Here is a 21,682-nt window from a genome sequence, read left to right on the forward strand (position 1 = left end):
CACACGCACGTTCTGGTCGTCTACCAGCTTCCAAAGGTGCCAATTTTATGAACTGGATCCTTCGCTCAAGCTAAAGCTGCCATCACAACTTTCCCGCTCCGATGCGACACTGTTATGCCGCCTTTGGTTGGGTGTTGCATTTACAAAGGTGTACTCCTTTCGCATTGGTATGGCAGATACTCCTACATGCGACTACTGCGGAGCTGAAGAGACCATCGAACACGTCCTGTGCAGCTGCGCTTGCTACGACACACAGCGATGCCAGCTCCGGATGGTTTTGAATCAACTTGACCCCGGACCATTTTGTGTGCAGAAGATACTAGGACCTTGGACATCTGCCTCAGTTGCGCAGAAAGCAACTAAAGCACTGCTACTTTACCTAAAGTCAACAAACCTGAGCGACCGCCTATAGACTGTGTGTGCTCCCCGAGTGTGCTCGTGATTGTGTGTACCTTCTCATCTTTCTGCAACCTCTTTTCTCCCCTTTATCCCTTCCCCAGTGCAGGGTAACAAACCGGATGTGCGTCTGGTTAACCTCCCTGCCTTTCCTTGCATCTTTATCTCTCTCTCTCTCTCACTTATTGCAGAAAAGGGCACTGCTATATACTGCAGATGTCCCACGCGGTATTTCTACAAATGCTTCATTCTATCACTATGAAATAATCATTATGAAACACATGTAGAATGTCCGACTAATTTATAGCTACTTTTTTGCAAAGAACAATCACGAACGTGTATTAAAGACTATCAAACAAATATACACAACACTCGCATTCACGAACCCAAAGCGCTTAAGTGGCTCGTTCCTCATCCTCGCACCATTTGCTCCCCTGATACACAATACCATCCCTATTTAATATTATGTAGATAATGACCCTAATTTTTTTAAGTTTACAGAAAGAGAAACGCAGGAATATTTTTCATCCTTGCCTAGTGTCTTTTTTCTAGCGTATACTGTATAAAGACCCCCAGAATGAAATCAAATGTTACCCTTAGTATCGCGTTCTTTTTTTTATCACGTTTATTATTATTATTATTATTATTATTATTATTATTATTATTATTATTATTATTATTATTATTATTATTATTATTATTATTATAGTACATGGGCTGAGTGACCCCAGTGTCAGGAACCGCCGACTACACAAATTGGACCCATCGAGAAAGCTTCAATTAAGTTCTATCGGACCTCTCCCGCCAGGATGCAACTTTACTGTGCCGCCTGTGGTTAGGAGTAGCTTTTACAAAGGCGTACTCTTTTCGCATAGGAATGGCGGATAGCTCCCGATGTGACTCGTGTGACACTGACGAGACAATAGAACATCTACTGTGTTCATGTGAACGTTTTGCGAGCGAACGCAACTTGCTACGCGAAACGTTAGAGACGCTAGACAGTAGACCTTTTTCCGAAGAGAAGATACTTGGCTCATGGCTCTACGCGTCGCAGGCCAGCAAAGCGACGCGGGCATTGCTAAGTTTTCTAAAGACGACCGGACTACGCGACCGCTTATAAGCGTGCAATGGACAAGGTCACATCTACACACACGTTGCCCTTCACTTCTCTCTCTCTTCTCCTTTAATCCCCTCACCCCTTCCAGCAGTGCAGGGTAGCAAACCAGACGTGCGTCTGGTTGACCTCCCTGCCTTTCATTTCTTCCCTTCCTCCTCCTCCTCCTCCTCCTTATTTTATTATCGTTCATTGTATTCATGAACTCACATATATATAGTACATGGGTATTTAGTTTGTTCTGCGTGTATTTGCATTGCTCTGTTCGTACAGTATTCAAATTTTTTTCTGTTCTTTTTCTCTGCTTTCATTGCAAGTTATTTGTTAAGAGCATTTATTTTGAAACTGCTTCTTTGTATGTGAGCCTTCAGGCACTCTCGAGCGGTTTCATAAGCGCTTTTCGAGGGACACCCAACTTGATGTAAGGCAAAGATTTGACTTGATTGAAGTAGAAGGTAATCGTAAGGAACTCGTGGTTACGAGTTTCTGCATATGAAAGCGGGCACGTTTCGGCCAAATTAAGTGGCACACATTTATTTGTTCACTTTATCTGATAAATTCTGTAAAGAGAGCGTAATTCCGACTGTTATTTTTCCTCACACGAGATAGAACGTACATAGCCGCTTGTGCACCAGGGATGGGGTCCTCAGGACATGTGAGGGGTGAAACAGACGTCAGTCATTCGTCAATTCGACTGCTACCACGCGTGTCGATTGATTTGACAAGGAACTAACAACGGAAGAAGGTATTTCGGGGTAGCTTAACTTGGACCACCAGTGATGGTGAAAGCGTTCATTTCATCTACATATTAAACCTGTCCATTTTTACTGTTGACCACCTGGGAATCGATAGGGGAAATTTAAAACTACGTGGACGAAGATATCCAAGATATCCTGGAAGAGATTCTTCAGGTAAGAAGTAGAGACGTTCTCACTTCATTTGATGTATTCGTATAGCCTAATATTTTCAAATAGAGAGTAGTGCTATGAAGCATGCAAAAGACGAATTTAGAACAAATGAAGGGGAATTAATTGAAGAACCCTTTTTGTTCTACCTCGTCACTTCAACAGCCGCGCCTAGCGAGAAGTTAGGTTGAGGAATGTTTGCTGCGTAAACTGCTGAGCGACAGTAGGTGTCCATATTAAAAGAGGGGAGAAATGGGCACTAATTTATTAAGCGTGTAAAGATGCCAGCCACAGTGACCTGACTTTGGCAAGTTCTACCCAAAACGGCACGTGCCATTAACCTTCACCCACTGCGAAAGTTGGGTTAAACCTTGATGCGTTTTCCTGGCCGAAAAGAAAAGGAAAGTGCGAGAGGGAGGATCTTGCGTAATCTCGGCGGACGCGCATGTCAGGGCAGCGGCCGTCCAGCTTGGTGCGTGCCGTGGAGGCGTCGCGTATCATTAACGATCTCTCAGATGCGCCGGCGCGCCACGGGCGGCATCAAAGGCGCGCTGCAGGGAAGCGACAGAGTGGCTCCAGCTCGAACGCGAGCACCAAAGACGAGCCGCTGGAGCGGCCAATAAGCTCGGGACGTTCGCTAATCGCGCCTTAGCGCAAGCCAACTGCACAGCGTCATTGGTCGATCCAGCGCGCTTCCCATTGGCGGTTGGCCCGGTAGTAGAGAGCGGGGGGAGCAGTCGAGCGATGCAGGCGTTTTTATTTATAAAGCTTCCCGCGTCGGTTTTGCTCTGCTTTTACGTGTTGTGAAGCGGTTTGGCAGGGCCCGGTGGGCGAGGGCGACGGCGGAAGGAAAGAGGGGGGCACCACTTCCTTCACCTGCCTCTCTGGGACCTTCAAAGAGCACTGCGCGTGGTGCTTGCGGCCAGACTCGCTTGCGCGCTTCGTGTCGGTAGGTTCGCCCTGTTGCGGTCTTGATGACGACACGGAGGCCGCTGCTGTAGACGACGCACGCTGCCAGACTCGGATTACCCGCCTTCACCGCGCTCAAACTTAACAAGATGCCGCGTTCGTTTCTCATCAAGAAGCACGTCAACGCGGGAGCTACGGCCTTGCCGCGGCCTGTAGCCGTCGTCAAGAGGCCCTGGCTCGACGACAGCTCGCACGAAGCCGAGGATCTCAGCACGTCACCCCCACCAGTAGTGCGGGTTCCTCTGGCCTTGTCACCGGCGCTCTCCGACAGCTGCGTTCCAGGTAGGGTATTTTACCTCCCTGTTTTTAGCTGTGCTTAAACCTATTCGCGTTTTAAAAACCTCTTGCAATGTGCGGATCTGGGAGGCCCTCGTTGAGTTGTGCGTTCTGACCATGCATACACTCGGCGATGGTCTCTTTCTAAAGGTCGAGACTAGTGGTAACGCTGGTGCTGCTATTAGTAAAGGATCAGGTATAGGTATTATTGCTGTCTACTCACAAAATGACCGTTACGCAAGCTTGGTTTGCCGACTGTGACCGACAGTCACAGACGGCAGCTCCGCCGCAAGACATCCAAAGGTAGAAGAGAAGCATGCACTCTGATAAGTGGTCGGCACATTTGTAGTTGTCTATAAATCACGGCAGTGTTTGCGCACCACGATGGTGCCGCGCTTTTGACAAGCAGGTGTCCGATAACATGGGCTGCGAACTACAGCGCAAAGACAACTGTCTGTAGCGGAGTTGTTCGATAAGCTGCCGTCGAAAACAGGCTTGCACCTGGTTTTAGCGGTTGTTTGTTTATCGATGAAAGGCAATGCGCGACTGCTGCGGTTCTGTCACTCTGCATCTGTGACAAGTGAGATATCCTACAATCGAACACGATAATGTAAACACTGGATCGCAAAATCCAAGTATTCCTTCCAGCTGCTAAAACAAAGATAAACGTTTATGCGTGCTTTGAGTTCGTTGGCAAGCTGATATTTAGAAGTGCTGTTTTTCTGTGCATAGATTCTTATGATACTCTGAGCAGCGCCGCATCTGCCTATCAGGGCCGATGCGACACTGCCAGATGGTATCGGTAAAGAATGTGCACGAGCTGATGAAAGCACCATCTCTTTCCAGATATCGCGCGGCCATTCGACCTCAGCCTAAAGGCGAAAAGATCGAGCGTGAGGTCCGAGTACCCATCCATTCACCGGCCAGTGGCCATCACACCACCACCAGGGGTGGCGCTCATCGCTCCCAAGGGTGACCGACCCCTGGACTGGCCGCACCAGCCGGCGTACCTGCCCCACGGCTACATGCCGCTCACGCTCTACCCCATGCCAGCCGCAAGCGACTACTACGCGCCCCTGGTTCCTCCTCCTTTGGTGGCCAGCCATCCGATGACACCACGCGAGCTGGCCAAGCAGAGCCCACCCCAGCGAGACGCCGTGGTTCCCTCGTGGTCGTCTGGCGTCTCATCTTCCTCTTCGGACGAAAAGGAGTCGCGTGGCTCCCCAGTTCCCTCAGAGCGACCCCGGAGGCGGCCCGAGAACGCGCCACGCTACCCTTGCACCGGCTGCAACCGCAGCTACTCCACCTACAGCGGCCTGTCAAAGCACCGGCAGTTCCACTGCTCCGCCACCACGAGCAAGTCCTTCTCGTGCAAATATTGCGAGAAGGACTACTCATCCCTGGGCGCACTCAAGATGCACATCCGCACGCACACGCTTCCCTGCAAGTGCAAGCTGTGCGGCAAAGCCTTCTCGCGACCCTGGCTTCTTCAGGGCCACATCCGGACGCACACCGGGGAGAAGCCATTCGCCTGCCCGCACTGCAGCCGAGCCTTCGCCGACCGCTCAAACCTGCGCGCCCACTTGCAGACGCATTCGGACATTAAGAAGTACAGCTGCAAGTCGTGCAGTCGTACCTTCTCGCGCATGTCCCTGTTGCTCAAGCATGAAGACGGTGGCTGCCCCGCCGCAACGCTCAACCGCAGTCAGCCTAAGCCGTAGGTGCGTTTCGTAGGGGTATTATTTATAACATGTACAGACTCTAGTCGCGTCCTGTTCGCAGGCTTTAAACAGCAGAAACGGCCCGGCACGTTCCATGCCACTGGTCGTCTCGTATTTATTTGAAGACATTCTTTCCTTCACTACGAGTCTCGTTTCCTTGTTCTCTCGCGTAGCGCGAGAGTAACTGCCATCCATTGCCAAAGATTGTTTCCATCAGAACAGCTCGTCAGCAAGTTCACACTATTCGCGTACGGAGCAATTAGGCAACCACGTTCGCTGACAAAAAAGCTTAAGGCCTGCCGAGTAGCTTCATGGCAGTTTTCTTTGGCCACTCAGGCTTGGTAAATAAATATCCACCAAGAACGATTTCGCACGCACAAGTTTCCTCAAAGAAAGCGCATTGCTTTTTGTTCGTCCCTTTTGTCAGTCAAGCTCAAACATGCCAGCGCTTTAATTTAACGATGCTTGTTACAATTTAATTTATAAAGTTTTCTGCGCCCGAAAACGTTGTGTCACTTGTCGGCCAAAATGCTCGTTGCCACGATCCGCCATCGCCTGTTTTTGGCGTAGCAACTGCTTCGCGGATACGGGCCCAAGTGGTCGAATTCACGAATGCTTTAGTTCGCAAGAACTAGTTCACTGTTCGCGTACACTGATATGCTTCCCTCCAAATTCGGTCAGTGGCTACTAATTGGTGTAAATCTAGCTCACGAATCCCCTTGGGCGTACAGACCAAGCTGTCCCCGGGGGAGGCCTTGAGCGCTGAGGCTTAGCTGTACGGGCATTGTTCGTGTCTCAAAGTGCCATGTTTTTTTTTCTTCTTCTTTCTTGTACCTGGTTTGGAACGAGCGTAGGAAGGGCACATTAAGGCATTTCCTGTTTGTAGGTGCATTATAGCTCCTGTTCTCTGTTTGTGCCTCGCATCTATCAGATTGAGAATGGAGCAGCTTTAGCACAGATTTGCCATCTTTTTTGTCTTTTCTTATCTCAGTGAAAGTAAGAGCTCACTTCAAACTGTACATACAATATGCTCACCCATATTTTGTCATCCGGTAAGGACTAGTCATGAATTTTCGTTTTGTAATTTTGAAACATAAACAAGACACGATATCCTTCCTCCCGTAAGGGAATCAGCCTTCTCATTATCATATGCCTGTGGCGGAGCACTGTTGCCATTTCCATTGTACCGTGCACCGTCACGACAGTTGCCATTACAAGTTATGACTGTTGACACAGCACCCACAGTGACTTCCGTGTGTGTGTGTTTGTTACACAGATTTGTTGATTGCTCTCGAGGAAAAAAAATGTCATGTTCATATTGCCATACAGCTTGAAAAAAGCAATAAACTACTTTTTAACTTTACAACCTTGTCGACATTTGTGCTCAAGTCATTTACTTCGCCTAATCACGAAGACCACTTCAAGGAGACGATCATTGCCTTCTATAGCGCTTCTGACTCGTTGTCTTGCAGAAGTACAGGCGGGCCAAATCGAGGACAAGAAGATACCCGCCAGACAAACAGTTATGTGTGCTTACTTGTGTCATGCGTCCCTCCATTCGTGCGCACTTTTCCTAAGGTTATCATCATTAACTAATAACAATCCAGTCTGGTCACAATGGTTCGCATCTTCTGATGCCTCTTAAATATGGAAAGGATTCATGTTTAGAAATGCACTGGCGCATTGTACGGAGTCAAACACATCTGTGCTGAGGGCAGGGAGAAAACAAGACAATGCAGAGCCTAAGCGTGCGTTCTGGTTAACGCTAAAGCCCACATTTCCTCCACCACATCGTTTCGCATAACTGAAGGGTTGTTTAATGACGCATAACTTGCGCTGCTGATAGATGCACTCAGCGACAATAAGGGGGCCCCTGTATAGGCCAGTGAACAATGCAGTTGACACACGGATGCGAAATAAGTGGATTTGAGGTAAGGCCTCCCGGTATTTCTGTGTCGTAATCGATTCCACGAAACTTGTTATACCTTGCGCGGTGTGACTGTCGGGAGAGCTTTATGTTTAGACAAACTTATCCTGCAGGCAGTCTTCCTTGCATAGCGATTCGCCCTGCTACAAGTGAATGTTTTTTTGCATAGCTCACGTGTACAACAGCAAAACAACCTTATTGAGCTCGACAATTGTTGATAAATTTATGAGGCTAAATTCTCTAAACTTCCAGCTCATAAGGGGTTTTCGGTCATCCAGCTTGACTAATGATATTCCAAGTATCACAATTGGCTAATATTGTCCGCTACGAATAATTGTGCCGTAAAAGTTCTTTCAATCGCGAACACAGGTCCTGGGGCTGACGAAAACGGAATACGACGTAGAGTATACTTGTACGTCGCTCTTCAGCTGCTTTTTCTACATGCAACCGTTCTAAAACGTGAGGGCGAATGAAACGGGGCACAGATTGCGGAAAGTGAGCCTAAACAATGCCTATGTTTATGGCGTCACGCGAACGCTCACTATATTACCTGCCCAAGACATCGAAATGCAAATTCTCTGCAAAGCTGAGTCAGATGGTGCTTGGGTTAGCCACACCTTGAAGTGCGGAAGTGAAATAAAAGTGCGACAGTGCGTAGTAACATTCGTTTGATGACAGTGACACGCAAAGCAAAAAGCTAATTCCCCACGACCCCAAAAACTTCAGCAGGACTAAGTGGTATTATTAACAACCATTTTACCATTTAGTTAAAAAAACAGAATGAGGAAAATTCGCTGTTTACTTGTGCTTTCCCGGCATAGTATGAATTTAAGACATCAATTGTGACAAAATCATCTCCTAATAAAACGATCACAAATTGATAAGCAAAAATTCAAGCAAAATTTCTTATCGTGAAAATCATTCCGCACATATATTTACTTCGTAATAGCTTTTAAAAGTGATGACCAGGTATATATTAAAATTGAGGTCTACTCACTTCTATTTCTATATTATTGACAGTAATGCCCAACAATAACTTCTAATGACAAGCACCATTTTTAATGCACAGACGCATGACAAATAAACGGCAAAGGAAACGTTTGAACGCGTGACCAACGCTTTTTACTTGTCGCTTCATCACCATGGCAATGCAGTAAAGCTCATCAAATTACTGCGTCATTAGATATGATACTAAATGTCTCCTTACGCTAAGACTGTTTATATAGGAGCACATCCGCGTCACTTGTGCACGACACCAGAGACGTTATTAGTGAACGCGGCCGGGCGAAGACATACCGGACTTCTGAATAATGGCTATGCGAATTCGGCCCCAGTTCTGTATACGAAGATAGTTTAAGGAAATATATGGAGACATTCCACGACCAGAGCCCTCAAACAGCCAGAGAGGTCCGTGGACGCGCGGTGTGGACTGGGACAGCGCCTCCGATGCACCGAGACGCCGATGGGGAGCCACAAATAGCAAGGCGCCCCACAAAGGACCCGGGCCCGCGGGAAATGGAAGGAGGCGTCGAATCTTGAACGACAGTCTTCGCAGGTAGCTGAACGAATGGTCTGAACGGATGATAGGTGCGCAGGGACACAAAAGGACCTCTGGCGCCGCGCGGCAGGTTGCCGGCTGGCCGAAAAACCTGCGTGGTCATCGGCCGCCGGCTGCATTGTGCCATGGGCTTCCCTTCGAGCTCGGAACCTTTTGTGGACGCGCTTTTTGAGAGCGCGCCCTGATTCTTACCTGTCTTCATATATACCGACGCGTCCGGTCCTTCGTCGCCACCTTCTGCGTGTGCGCCTAGGAAAGCGTCGTCGCCTCCCCTCCTCCGCAACCGGGCGGACGCTAAACGGCTTCTATCACACCCTAATTCAGAAAGTTTCGCATTACTCTTTCTCTCTTCCTGGCGCGTACAGTAAGATGAATGCGTCGACGAAAAAAAGAAAAAGAAACAAACAAAAAAGCGAATTCTCCGTTTTACGTCTCCAAGCACATTTTCACATACGCAATAAGTGCGGTGTGTGCCCTTGCGTTAACCTTCCCCCCTCTCCAGCCCTGGCGATACAAATTTATGCATGCCAGTGCTGTCGATCGCGCAGACACTGCACCCATTGCCTCCATTTGGCGTGGTATTTTATACTGGCCAAGATTACGTACATCCACAGTTAACGTATGTAACACTGCGCTGCAGCGCATGCGTGCGCTGGGGCAGAGTGTCATTAGAGGGGTTCACACGGTTATTAAACGCCATGGAGATTGAACTCTTCGAGGGCTATTCAACAGCAGTCGCTTTCAGGCATGGAACCTAATTGTCGCAGAGTTGTCGCTCCCTCCCTCGCCCACGTAAATGACACTTAGTAGTAGCGACCCTCCGTCAGATGAAGAGCTTTATCTCCCCTGAATGACCATCAAAAGAACCATCTATAGTCGCACCTTGCTGCGCATTTTGCTGAAGTACAGTGCACACGGTTTAAAACGCGAAAATGTAGGCATAAGTAATGCACGCACTTCGTTTCCAGCGCATGCAATTGGTGTCATATCGGCGTAATTTTGACTCGAACGCTTAAATCGGAGCCAATATACATTACACTGCAAACCTGGCTCGAAGAAGCCAGGTTTGCAGTGGCATGACACGGTTATCACGGTTAATAGCCGTCGTCATCCCAAAATTGGAATCATACTGCACTTCAATCTATGAGTACTGTAAATGTACGACAGACACGAAAGTATCTGAACCGATGCTCACGCAGAAGGTGATGTCGACGGTCATAGTGAATACACACAATGCAAATATTTTAGAGCCCCGCCACGGTGGTCTAGTGGCTAAGGTACTCGGATACTGACCCCCAGGTCGCGGGTTCAATTCCCGGCTGCGGCGGCTGCATTTCCGATGGAGGCGGAAATGTTGTAGGCCCGTGTGCTCAGATTTGGGTGCACGTTAAAGAACCCCAGGTGGTCGAAATTTCCGGAGCCCTCCACTACGGCGTCTCTCATAATCATATGGTGGTTTTGGGACGTTGAACCCCACATATCAATCAATCAAATATTTTAGAGCACAACATATGCTTACAGTAATATTTTTTGTCCGTAAACGCATTAAATGTTTCATGCATAGGGCATGAACGATCTGCCATTGTTGTGACAGTAATAAAATGCTGAGTGAAGTGACACCATGCGATTATTGACGGTTAAGGTGCATCAGTGAAGAAATTTTGCAAATTAGTTACGTGTGTGAACAAGAGTCCACAGCAAGACTATCGCCGAAAGATTGTACTAGGCAATGCGGCGGGTTTCATCGCTACCCCACAACGAACATTTCTTCAGATGTAATGGTATACCATCCCTTATATAGAGCTCGCTACAGTGACATACATTAGAAACAAAATTCTTTGTGGGAGACATGCTTGAAGAGGGATGAGCAGATAGAACAGTATCGTGTTCGATACGATGGAAAAACGTTCTTCTATAAACGATGAAAGCATCAATGGCTGAAAGTGGCGGTGCCCTGAACAGCAATATTGTTGAAGCAATGTGGGCAAAGGATGAAAAAAAAATCACTGTTTGTATGCCATTAAATCGATACAAAAGTATAGCGTGAATAAGAAAACAAAGGCGCCCTTCCCAGTGACATTGCCATATGGCTATCAAATTACATAGTGTTTGAGAGCCAGGAGAACGTATTTGCAGAGAAAAGTTCACTATCGAATGAATCCACTTCACCAGTTGGTCTCTTCATAATGAGCGGATGTGCTGTGTATCCACAATCTGCGCATCTTGAAGCTGGAAACCCCTGATATACCATCCGCCAAGCCAGATTTTGTTTGTCATGAACACCTAGTCACCTAGTCACCCAACAGTCTCCTAATAGAATACAACACCTAGAAAACTGCATCATACCGTCTTTTGCGGCGGCGTAAAATCTGTCTTTCTTTATTGGTTCAAGTTCTTATTAGTACAAGAAAATACACAACACTTCTTCACCCATAGCCACTGGCTAGTAAGGGGTCTAATAAAATATACATTTAAAAAAACAGGTTGTTCAAACAAAGCAGCTATTAAAATACACTTCAGTCATAACAACAAAAATGATGCAAAACATAGAAAAGAATCATGTTGTCATTGTCCTGAAAGCACGCTCCTAGGGCAATAGCAATACCACGCAACATGGCGTGGATATGCATGCAACATATTATTTCTATTATTTACATCAAATATAAATACATAGTGGTACATAAGAACGTCAAGTGTGATATACAATCAATATGTCATTGCAGGAAATGTGCGTGCTAGTGTAACTGCTCATTTTTTGAAGAAACAGCTGTTTCAGCGCACAAAAAAAAACTTTCCCTTTCTTTTATTTGGTACGGAATATCATTACATGTCTTGACACCTGCAAATTGTATTAATTGTTGTCCATAAAGATTATTTGTAGGTGGAAGATTGAAATTGATTAGTGTGGCACGTCGGGTAAGGCGGGAGGAAGATGAAAATATAGATATATGAAATGGCACATTGTTATCAATGATGTTATAGACGGTAAGTGCAATCTTTTGCTCTCGTAAATGATCGAATGGTATTATTTGCATTTTATGAAACAATTGCATGCTGTGATCATCATGTCTAGCATTGTTGATAATTCGAAGTGCTCGCTTTTGTAGAATGCGTATGGGTTCCAAATATGTTTTAAAGTCGACCTCCATGAATCTGTGCAATAAGATACGTGACAATGAAAAAAAAAAAGCGAAATAGAGCATCCGGAGAGTATCTCTTTGAAAATACTAGCATTCAATAGCATACTGCAACCAGATCTTAGTTTAGGGCATACAGACGTAGTATGGTTTTGCCACTTTAAATGGCCATCGAAAGCTACTCCCACATATTTAAAATGTTTCGTCTGCTCATGTACGCATTCACTTATTTTAATACACATAGGCTCGTTACTTATATCGTTAAGACGGGAGTGGAAGAGAGCATATTTAGTCTTCTTAGCATTAATTGTCAATTTGTTTGCTGAAAACCACTGACAGGTACTTTTTAGTTCAGCATTAATTTTATGCTCTAGATGCATGACATTCTCGGCAGTAACTATAACAGCTGTGTCATCAGCGTACATTAGCATCTCCGACGATGTTAGTATGTTTGGTGGACCTTTTGTGTACAATAAAAACAAAAAGGTTCCCAGAACGGACTCTTGCGGTACGCCTGTGTTTATATATAACAAGGAAAGGTAGAGGTAATATTACGCATGATGACCATTTGTTGACGTTCGCTCATGTAACTAGCAAATAAGTCATATATTTTACCTGGAAGCCATGATGTCTCAATTTCAATAAGATATTATGATCAACCATATCGAATGCTTTCTTCAAATCAAGGAAAACTACTGCTACAAGGAGGTTATTACGTATTGCAGCATTAATTTTTTGTGATAGTAATAGTACAGCAGCGGAAGTCGAATGATGCGACAAGAATCCATGTTGCTCGGGCCATATTGCGTGATATTTTTTCTAAAAAGATCCAAATCTATTTTGGTAAATTTCTTTCAAAGATGTTATTTATTATACTTAAAGCAGATATTGGGCTGTAACTGGAAGGGTCACAGCGATCACCATCCTTGTACACTGGTACTACCTTAGCCTTTTCCAGACAGGATGGGTATGTGCACTCGCTCGCTGGATTCCGTGCCGACCGGTTGTGCCTTCGCGATCTCCGACGACAGTGCAGCTCTGGCCGACTGGGTTGGTCCTACACCACCTCCTGACGCCGGTCCCCGACGATGACGAAAGCGTAGCTGTGGCCGACTGGATTAGCCCTACGCCATCTCCTGTCGCCGACAAGAACTCTCGCCAGTGGTGCCCCGTCCTCGGACTCCTGCAGCGACCGTCTCCATCTTTCCTATCTTCTCCTCACTTCCGTCGTTCGCTGTCCCTGCGCCTCGCTCTCTCCTTCCTCTCTCTCTATCTCTTTACCTTTTAATCCTATCCTTTTAATCCCTTCTTTACCCCCCATCCCTCGTGAGCTACTGTTGAGGTGTCCTCCCCCTGAGAGACAGTTGCGGGGCTCGCTTTTCTCTACTTTTCCCTTAAAATCACTTCCCCCAGGATGGGTATGTTGACGTACGCAATGAGTGGTTGAGTATATCACATAAAATTGGGCCCAATACGTTTATATTGTGTTTCACTACTCTTGTTGTAGTCCCATCTATCTCACTGGCTTTGATCGTATATAAATTAGCAATAGTTTTTTTTAATTTCATTGAGATTTATGTAGTGCACTGCAAATGTGTTTGGCAACGACGGCGAAAAGCATTGAGTACTGCAGGAAGAGAACTGCACTACCAAGGCTAGACCAATTTCAGTGAAATATTTATTAAATTTATCAAAAGATATCACATCAGTAGTATCAGGTAGCACGTGTTGTCGTGGTTGGTTTCCAACAACCTCGTTTACAATCTCCCAAGTTTTCTTAGAGTTGCCCTGAGCTTGTTCAATTAGGCGAGAATAATATTCCTTCTTTCACTGTCTTGTGAGGAACATGCTCTTATTCCTGAAAATTTTGAGCTGGCCTAAATAATATTTATTATCTTTATGCTTATTCCATTTATGGTACCAAAAAGCTTTTTTTTGTCAGCAATGGCAAGGATTTCTGGTGTCATCAAAGGGCACATCGGGGTCTTGAGCGTGTAGACACATTTTTGCTGCTATCGTCAACGCCTTCGATGAGGAATGTTACTACAGTCTGGACTTCAATATTGACGTCATTATCATATAAACTTTCAGGATCAATTGCGAGAACGATACTTTATAGTAAATTGTAATCTATTTTACCATTTGTTGCGAAACGTGGTGTGCTGATTTTTTGTGTGTCTTTTGCGGAAACAAAGGTACGAAGGTGATCTGATACTGGTTCATTATAAACGCCAGCATACACTTTGGATGGTATGTTAGTCAAAATATCATTAATTGTTCTCCTGATGTACTGGTTACTCTCGTAGGTATGTTTATCACATTGCAAAAACTAAAAGAATTCAGTAATTGTTTATAACTTGTATATTTAGAATCACGGGTGTCAATATTCATGTCCGCAACAACTTGGTTGTAATTCACCGACAAATGAAAGAAAGTTTCTTCCATCTTGTTTAAAAATCGGTCAATGTTAGAATTCGGTGGTCGATAAATGAATCCGATTATACTAAAAGATTGCATTTTAACAAAAAGGCATTCTTTATCTGAAGAACTACAATTCACTGATGATAGCTCTGTAAACACGTGTCCACTTTTCATGACAAGTGCGACGCCGCCACTACGTGAACATGAGTCGCGTTGATGCGATAGGGTAACATATCCAGGAACATGCAGTGTCTCTCCTTTCTTCCACCACGTTTCCGTGATCACTAGAACATCAAAAGTGTGAACATGCTTTGATAAAAAAGTAAGGAGCACGTCTATGTTTTTTCTGATACTTTGGATACTGCAGTGGAAAATATTAGTACGCCTATCACTGAGTAGTTGATCTACTTGAGGTACTGCGAGTGCCATTTTATAGCGAAAGATACGTTAGACTATGCAGAGAAGTACCTATACTTGTTTCCCAAGGTCAGCTTCACATGACATGTGAATGACGCGTGGCAGCTTGGGCTATAGTTGGTATGGCATGACAATAGTTATAGCGCGAGAACAAAACGACGACGTTTTGTTCTCGCGCTATAACTATCGTCATGTGAATGACCTTCGAGTTCTCAGATTTCCTCGCCAAGATCTGCCCCGCCACGGTGGTCTAATGCACATGGCTAAGGTACTCGGTTGCTGACCCGTAGGTCGCGGGATCGCATTCCAGCTACGGCGGCTGCATTTCCGATGGAGGTGGTAATGTTAGCCCGTGTGCTCAGATTTGGGTGCTCGTTAAAGAACCTCAGGTGGTCAAAATTTCTGGAGCCCTCCACTACGGCGTCTCTCATAATCATATGGCGGTTTTGGGACGTTAAACCCCACATATCAATCATCATCAATCGCCAAGATCTTCATCATCAATCAATCAATCGCCAAGAGACCTGGACAAATTTTCAGTTTTTGTCCTTTTCCTTTTGGATGGCCTTACTTAGCAACACTTTATTTTCTAGACACAAGTGTTCGTTCACGAACAGAGGCGAATTTGTTGGGAAACCTAGCATCATTGTATTCAGCCGGTTATTTCTTGCCGATTTTAGAACTTTATCACGCTTAGACCTCGACACAAATTTCACCGCGATATTTGTTGCATTGTTTGCTTTAGTTGGTACTCTGTGTACAACATCCAAATCTTGACTGTTGAGCTGAACGCCCAAACAATCAGCAATTTTGCGATAATTTTTTATAAGTGTTCGCTTTTGTCAAAAGGAACACATTTGAGCTAAACATTGTTATGCCTCGAATATTGCTGTAGATCGAGCAGTTCTTTTCTTGTGTCGCATAGTTTTTCCTTCATTTGCGCGTTTTCTTACTGACATTCGAGGTTACGATTTCTTGTATCATTTTGGTCTTTGCGTAGCGATTTTATTTCGGTTTTCAGTTCATCAAAACTGTCACTTGCGAAGTTTATAGATGCCCTGAGAAATGCCAACTAGGCTTTTATAGCGCTGTTCACGGGATTTACACCCTTCACATGAGTCTTGATATCGGAAAGAGCATCAATGAACATAATATAGTCATCTAAAGAAGTACATTTCCCAAATATTTTATAGTAATTGGGGCTTTTTCGCTGAGAGCATTAGCGAAATCTGTTAGGGCATCTAGCTTTTTTTCCATCCGGTCGACCACTTCACTCTTCGTTTTAAAAAATGGTTTTATAACGCATAGAAAAAAGGATACATAAAGAAACTAACGTTGAGAGCAACTCGGGAGCCGCAAGAGCAAGAATTTGTGCTTGATTGCACTACAGTGTTGACAAGACAATTTGCACCTGCAGAGTGCAGAATAATCGGTTAGACAGTCGTCCAAAGGTGGCTGCTCGATCTGCTCCGTCTTGACAGTCGGTGCCTGCTTGCTTATATAGCAGATGATTCCATCACCATGCGCTCCCTGGTGCTGTAGACAACGTCATGTGTTACGGCCAGTCAGCACGTGCAGGATCCGAAGTAGCGATGCGTCGGCGCGCTGCCCACTTGATGGTCCTTGGTGTCCGTATAGATACGATAGGTAAGGTAATCGCTGCCGTTCTTATGCCTTCCGAGTGCAGAATAATCGGTTAGACAGTCGTCCAAAGGTGGCTGCTCGATCTGCATCGAGACCGCGCCGTGTTCTGCAGCATACTACACTTCACACCTATAGATTGCATTGCATACAGCTAGGTGAGTCTTTGTAACAAACGGGACGATGCAACGGGATATTTCACCCTTCGTATAAGTAGCCTGCTTGCGATAGAGGAACTCAGACCATGCAAACTTAGTCTGGCTTCGAAACCGGTACTTTAAGTTCGTTCATCTGTCATTTTCCATCAAGCTTAAAGAGGCGGGGCTCTGCAACACTTCTGTACGTAATCATCGCATGGTTCCAATAAATGAGTTGATTGCCTCAGGAATTAACCACCACAAAAATTATTAGAAAGAGCGCGGTAAAAGCTAAGTAGAGAGGGGTAGCACGGGGGAAAAAAGTCACGCGCATGTCATGAACTAGAGCACTTTTCTAAAGACGATCGTCTTTCTTATGGGTACTTCAACGCAGAAATTTTGGTCTGTCTGTTTGCCTGCCTGTCCGTCTGTCACATGATTCAGACTCCCAGTGAAAGTTTAAGCCCTTGGCCAACACCCACTCATCTTGATCTGGTGGCTGCGTTCATACTTGCGACCATTGCCAATCAAAAAGCACATATTACGCAATGTGTGGCGCAGCATCAATACCTAAGTATTAGGTAGTGTGTCTCTTTAATAAAAAATGCATAGATGCGTAATTCTAAAGACCGTATAGTGCATCTTGCTGGGTTGACAATTCGACGCTATTAACGAAAAAGCGGGTGTTGCCTACGCTTTGCTCAGACGACATGGTGCTGCCACCTACCAGTGGCTATGCGCCCTACAAAAGCTCGTTACTTTCATTACCCGACATTACTGCCAGATGGCGTCCATAACTCATGCAGCGCGTCTAAACTGAAGTACGATGACATTCAGAGATAAGCATGAAGATACACGGACAATTTTCTTTTTCTTTGAACGCGAGGCTTCAGCGTAATCACGAGAGCACGTGCCGGCACATAGCGGCATCTTGCTGTGGCCACGGTAACTACGAAGAAAACGATACTCAAATTAGCCAATAACAGTGAATTTGGGTACACATGTTGTGGCCATTTCGTTATATAGCATCATTTGTTGAAGAAAGAGGGAAAGATTTCAAGCTGACTTTGAGAATTAATGGCGAATTCTAGGCCAAATGAGTCCAGAATGAGCAAGGCCTCCTTAAATAAAGTATCCTAACACTTCCTTTAGACGGTGTGGGGGCTGCGCTTTAATTGTAGTACGCATGGCGCATGTAAGTTAACAAATGCAAAAGAACGAATATCGCTGCCATTGTTGGCGGAAACAATGAAATCATTCTGGTCGTCTGCTAGTTTCGCTCATCGGCGCGTTATATATATATATATATATATATATATATATATATATATATATATATATATATATATATATATATATATATATATATATATATATACACACAAAGGCGCACACACCCGCCGAGGAGAAAGATTGCCGAACCAGAGTAACATTGGCATGATGAAATAACAATTTTTAATCATGAACTTGAGGGCAGTTGTTCACATGATGGAAACATTGTAGGATATGAAAATTTACAGCTTACCTAACTTTTTCAAATGGCCTAAGACACGCGTAATTTTATGTATCAATTATCCAAATCTAAGGTCCCTATCCTGGCGTTATCGAAAAGGAGCGCGCTGGGCGTTCAGCTAGGAAACCCAACATCTGTGTTACGTCAGACCGGAAGCGCACATGACGAACTTTGAAACAAAGCGCATCGCATCAGAATCTGGAGAAACGGAGTCGTCCCAAATATGTAATGGTATCGCTTATTTGTGGGAGGCGCTTATTGCTTTACAAGGGCGTTTCGGAGAACAGCAGTTTCCCCAAAGGACACTTTTGCAGGGTGCGCTGGCTTTTCCGCGCCTGAAGGTAATAATATACTTCACAAATATTGAGAAGGTAACCTTAGACCCAAATACAGATGTCATTCACTCCAATAAAGGTATTTAACTATTGCCTGACTAAAACATCGTGGATGTTATCAAACGATGATGTGTAGCCAAACGATGATGCACCAAACGATGATGTGTAGCTGTATAGTTCACTGAGAGCATGATTGTGCAACTGAACATTAACCCCCCAAAAGAAACCACAAAACTGCTGGGCGTAGCTGCTTTCCTGACACGAGGTGCACTCACGAAGGTGCAAGCCTGAACCGGCCAGTACTCGTTGCACCTGGTGGAGTGCCGGTTTGGAGGGACTCACGACGAAAACAGAACGTAATTATTACAAACTCGTAAGGGACTGGCTAAGAGTACAAGATGCCATTTGTCATGTTCCATAGTGCTGCTAAGAAGAGAAGAACCGTGGAAGAATGACTTAGATCTACACACTGGGCACCAGGTCAAAGCACACGCGGTCATCCCACGTGCACGGAGAAGTGCCTAGCTTAGTGTATCGTGCACGGGCCAATGGCGTAGTGAGAAGCAGGTGTTTGGGCACCTCGGCAGAGTTGCGGAGGCGAGTGTACACACACGAGAGAGAGAGAGAGCTGCGGTTTCACCGCTGCTCCAGATCGGGCCCCTTTCAGCCGAAATGAGCGGCGCGCTAATCTGATGGCCAGTGCACGCCGCGAGAAAGGCGGCGCGTAACGGCGCCCGGGCCTGCGCGGGCACCGGGCGCCCGAGTCACGACCTCGGCCGGCCGGCACTGACGGAACGGCCGGCGTTCCCAGCAGGTGCATCCGGGAGGGTGTCAAAGGTCGTCAGGCGATGGTCAACCGTCGGCCCCTGACCTTACCGGGAATCGCGGAAAGAAAACGCCCCGTTCCCTCAGGGCTGCTCCACCCGCACGGCCTTGCTGGGTAAAGGGGGGGCGGCTGGACCCAGGCCCGCAATTCGCCGCGCTTCCGGGGAAAGCCATTAGCAGAGTGTACACACGCAGGCTGCCGGTCGGGCGCTACCGCCGCCGGCCCGTGGTGCAGGGTGACGCAACAAGTCGTGCACCGGATCGGGGGTGCATCGCCCAGTACACCCTGTTTTGAGTCTTTGACCACGATTAGTAGAGCCACTGCGCTCCACCCGTGGGTTAACAACATAAGCAACATGTATAACGGCCACACGGGAAAAAAGAATGCAAGGACAGAAGAGAACGGCGTGGTTTCGCGAACCTGGCAGTTTTCAAAATAACCAGCTTTTGTTGCAGATAGGTCTGGTGGGGATTATACTCTGCGCTGTTGAGAGCGTGACTGGAGCCCAATGGTGGGAAATCGGCTGCTTACGCACTACAAAATGTAAACGCGCCTAAACGAGAGTGCTCTATACTTCACAGAATCGTTGGCCTTCGTCAGATTTACGTTCGTGCCACTTAACTGACAAGGGATGGCGTAACCCCGTGTTCATACGCGTTGGCGAAAAAAAAAAAGAAAAGTTCGAAGTAGTCAGCAAGAGTAAAGTTTATATTCCAGTGTTGCATTCAGCATAATAAGACGGGATGACAGAATAGCAAAGGATACTTATCTATACAATTGCTGCGCAATACATCACGATTGGGACTCGTGCGCGATCACCAACGACACTTCTCTGCGACGATTCTTCCTTTGCGGTCATTGTCACTGAAGAGGCCGTTTGTTCTGCGAACTAAAGCGCGAAGGAGCGCTGCCGCGAGCAGGGCGCGCTCGTCGCGCTGCGATTCTCGCTCACTCATGCAGAAGAAGCGCCCGGAAAACGTGCGACAGATGTGCCAACTTTCACTCCAGCCGCTTGTGTTTGCTTAAAATCGCGTAACGTTGACGCCGGCGTTTTGACGAGGGCCCTCGACGCTTCTTCCTCTTTGACGCTCCATATTCGGGCAGCATGCGGGCTCCAAGGATTCGCGCCCGTCGGTGCTGAGAGTAAAACACACACACACGGCACTCGGGAGGGGACACAAGAGCGTCGACAAAAACTCTCCCAGGCGCAGCGCCGTGGGAGGCCTTATCGGTCGTGCTCCAAGGCGCGAACAGTGTTGGCCAACAAAGACGCCTGGCGGGCAGCACCTGAACAATGCCTCAAGTGGAATGCCGGGGAGGAGGGACACCTGTGACGCGGCATACAGCGGTGAGCGCTTTTCGTTGGACTCGAGACGAACCTTTTTCTCTCCCTCGCGATAGTTCGTTGCGGCCGCCTGACATGCGACGCCGGGAGCGTCGTCTTCTCTCAAGGGTCGCGCTATCTTCGGCTCGCCGCAGGCATTTCCGTTGGACCGGGCTTCCCATGCAAAGCGACCACGGAGAGATCGGTTTCATTAGCGCCCAGGAGTAATTTCGGCTCTCGCCTCGTTCTGCGACCGTTGAGCTGTGGCCGACACCAAGGGGCGTGCTTTTGTTGGATATCCCATTACAGCGGGACTCGGAAGGAGACCCACGTTAGCATGCACACCGACATGATACGGAGCCGCACTCTTCCAACTTTACTTCACACTTGGTTAAGTGACTATAACGACCTTTTGAGGAAGGGACACCGTTGACGTGAACAGCATGGCACCCCTTTGAAGGGTGAACATCGTTGCGATATAATTGCTCCCGTGCTCTCGCGTCACTTGCTTTCTAGTAGTAAATTATACGGACAGAAAGGTCTAGGGCACAAATTGGGGCAGCTGTACGAGCTAACATGGCAATATACGTCTACGAAAGAATGAATTTAGTAGGACTCGGTGAATTCAGAAGTGCAGTCATATTTATTATTGATCTCAGATAATTTGAGTTGAGAATGCATAATATGTAGGTATAGTCATGCGCGTCTTAAATCACGCTGTAGAACAAACAGTTAGAAATGTACTTCTGTGAAGTAAAGTGGGAGGGCAGACGGCAAGGAAGCCCTTAAAAACAAAGTCGCTGTCTAGTTTCGTTCGTGTAGACAGCGATTGATTCCTGATATAGCGGTATCTCTTTGTTGCTAGGTACACGTGCAGTCGAGTCGTTGGCTATACTCCTGGTGCATGAATACAGGGAGACCTCTTTAAGTGAAGTCATTTAAGCTAATCGGGACAGTTATTTGGGACTTCGAGAGAACATGCAGTGTGCTTACACAGAATACCGTGTAATTGAGAAATGACTTATAATTGGCCCCTGACAGGGAACCAGGAATCGGCGTATACTT

General features: G+C 46.4%; 1 protein-coding gene and 1 long non-coding RNA gene across 2 annotated transcripts in view; one reads left to right on the top strand and one right to left on the bottom strand.

Moving 5' to 3' along the window:
• LOC142775681 (uncharacterized) overlaps window positions 1-21,682 on the bottom strand; it is a 254,538-nt gene that overhangs the window by 92,989 nt on the left and 139,867 nt on the right. The window lies entirely within an intron of this gene.
• On the top strand, window positions 3,358-6,747 carry LOC119176295 (uncharacterized). Its single transcript, XM_075877338.1, has 2 exons — window positions 3,358-3,666; window positions 4,507-6,747. Exons 1-2 carry the CDS (start codon window positions 3,474-3,476, stop codon window positions 5,379-5,381), a joined length of 1,068 nt encoding a protein of 355 aa, XP_075733453.1. The 5' UTR covers window positions 3,358-3,473; the 3' UTR covers window positions 5,382-6,747.

The sequence above is a fragment of the Rhipicephalus microplus genome, chromosome X (assembly GCF_043290135.1).
Source record: "Rhipicephalus microplus isolate Deutch F79 chromosome X, USDA_Rmic, whole genome shotgun sequence".
NCBI classification, from domain to species: Eukaryota; Metazoa; Arthropoda; class Arachnida; order Ixodida; family Ixodidae; genus Rhipicephalus; species Rhipicephalus microplus.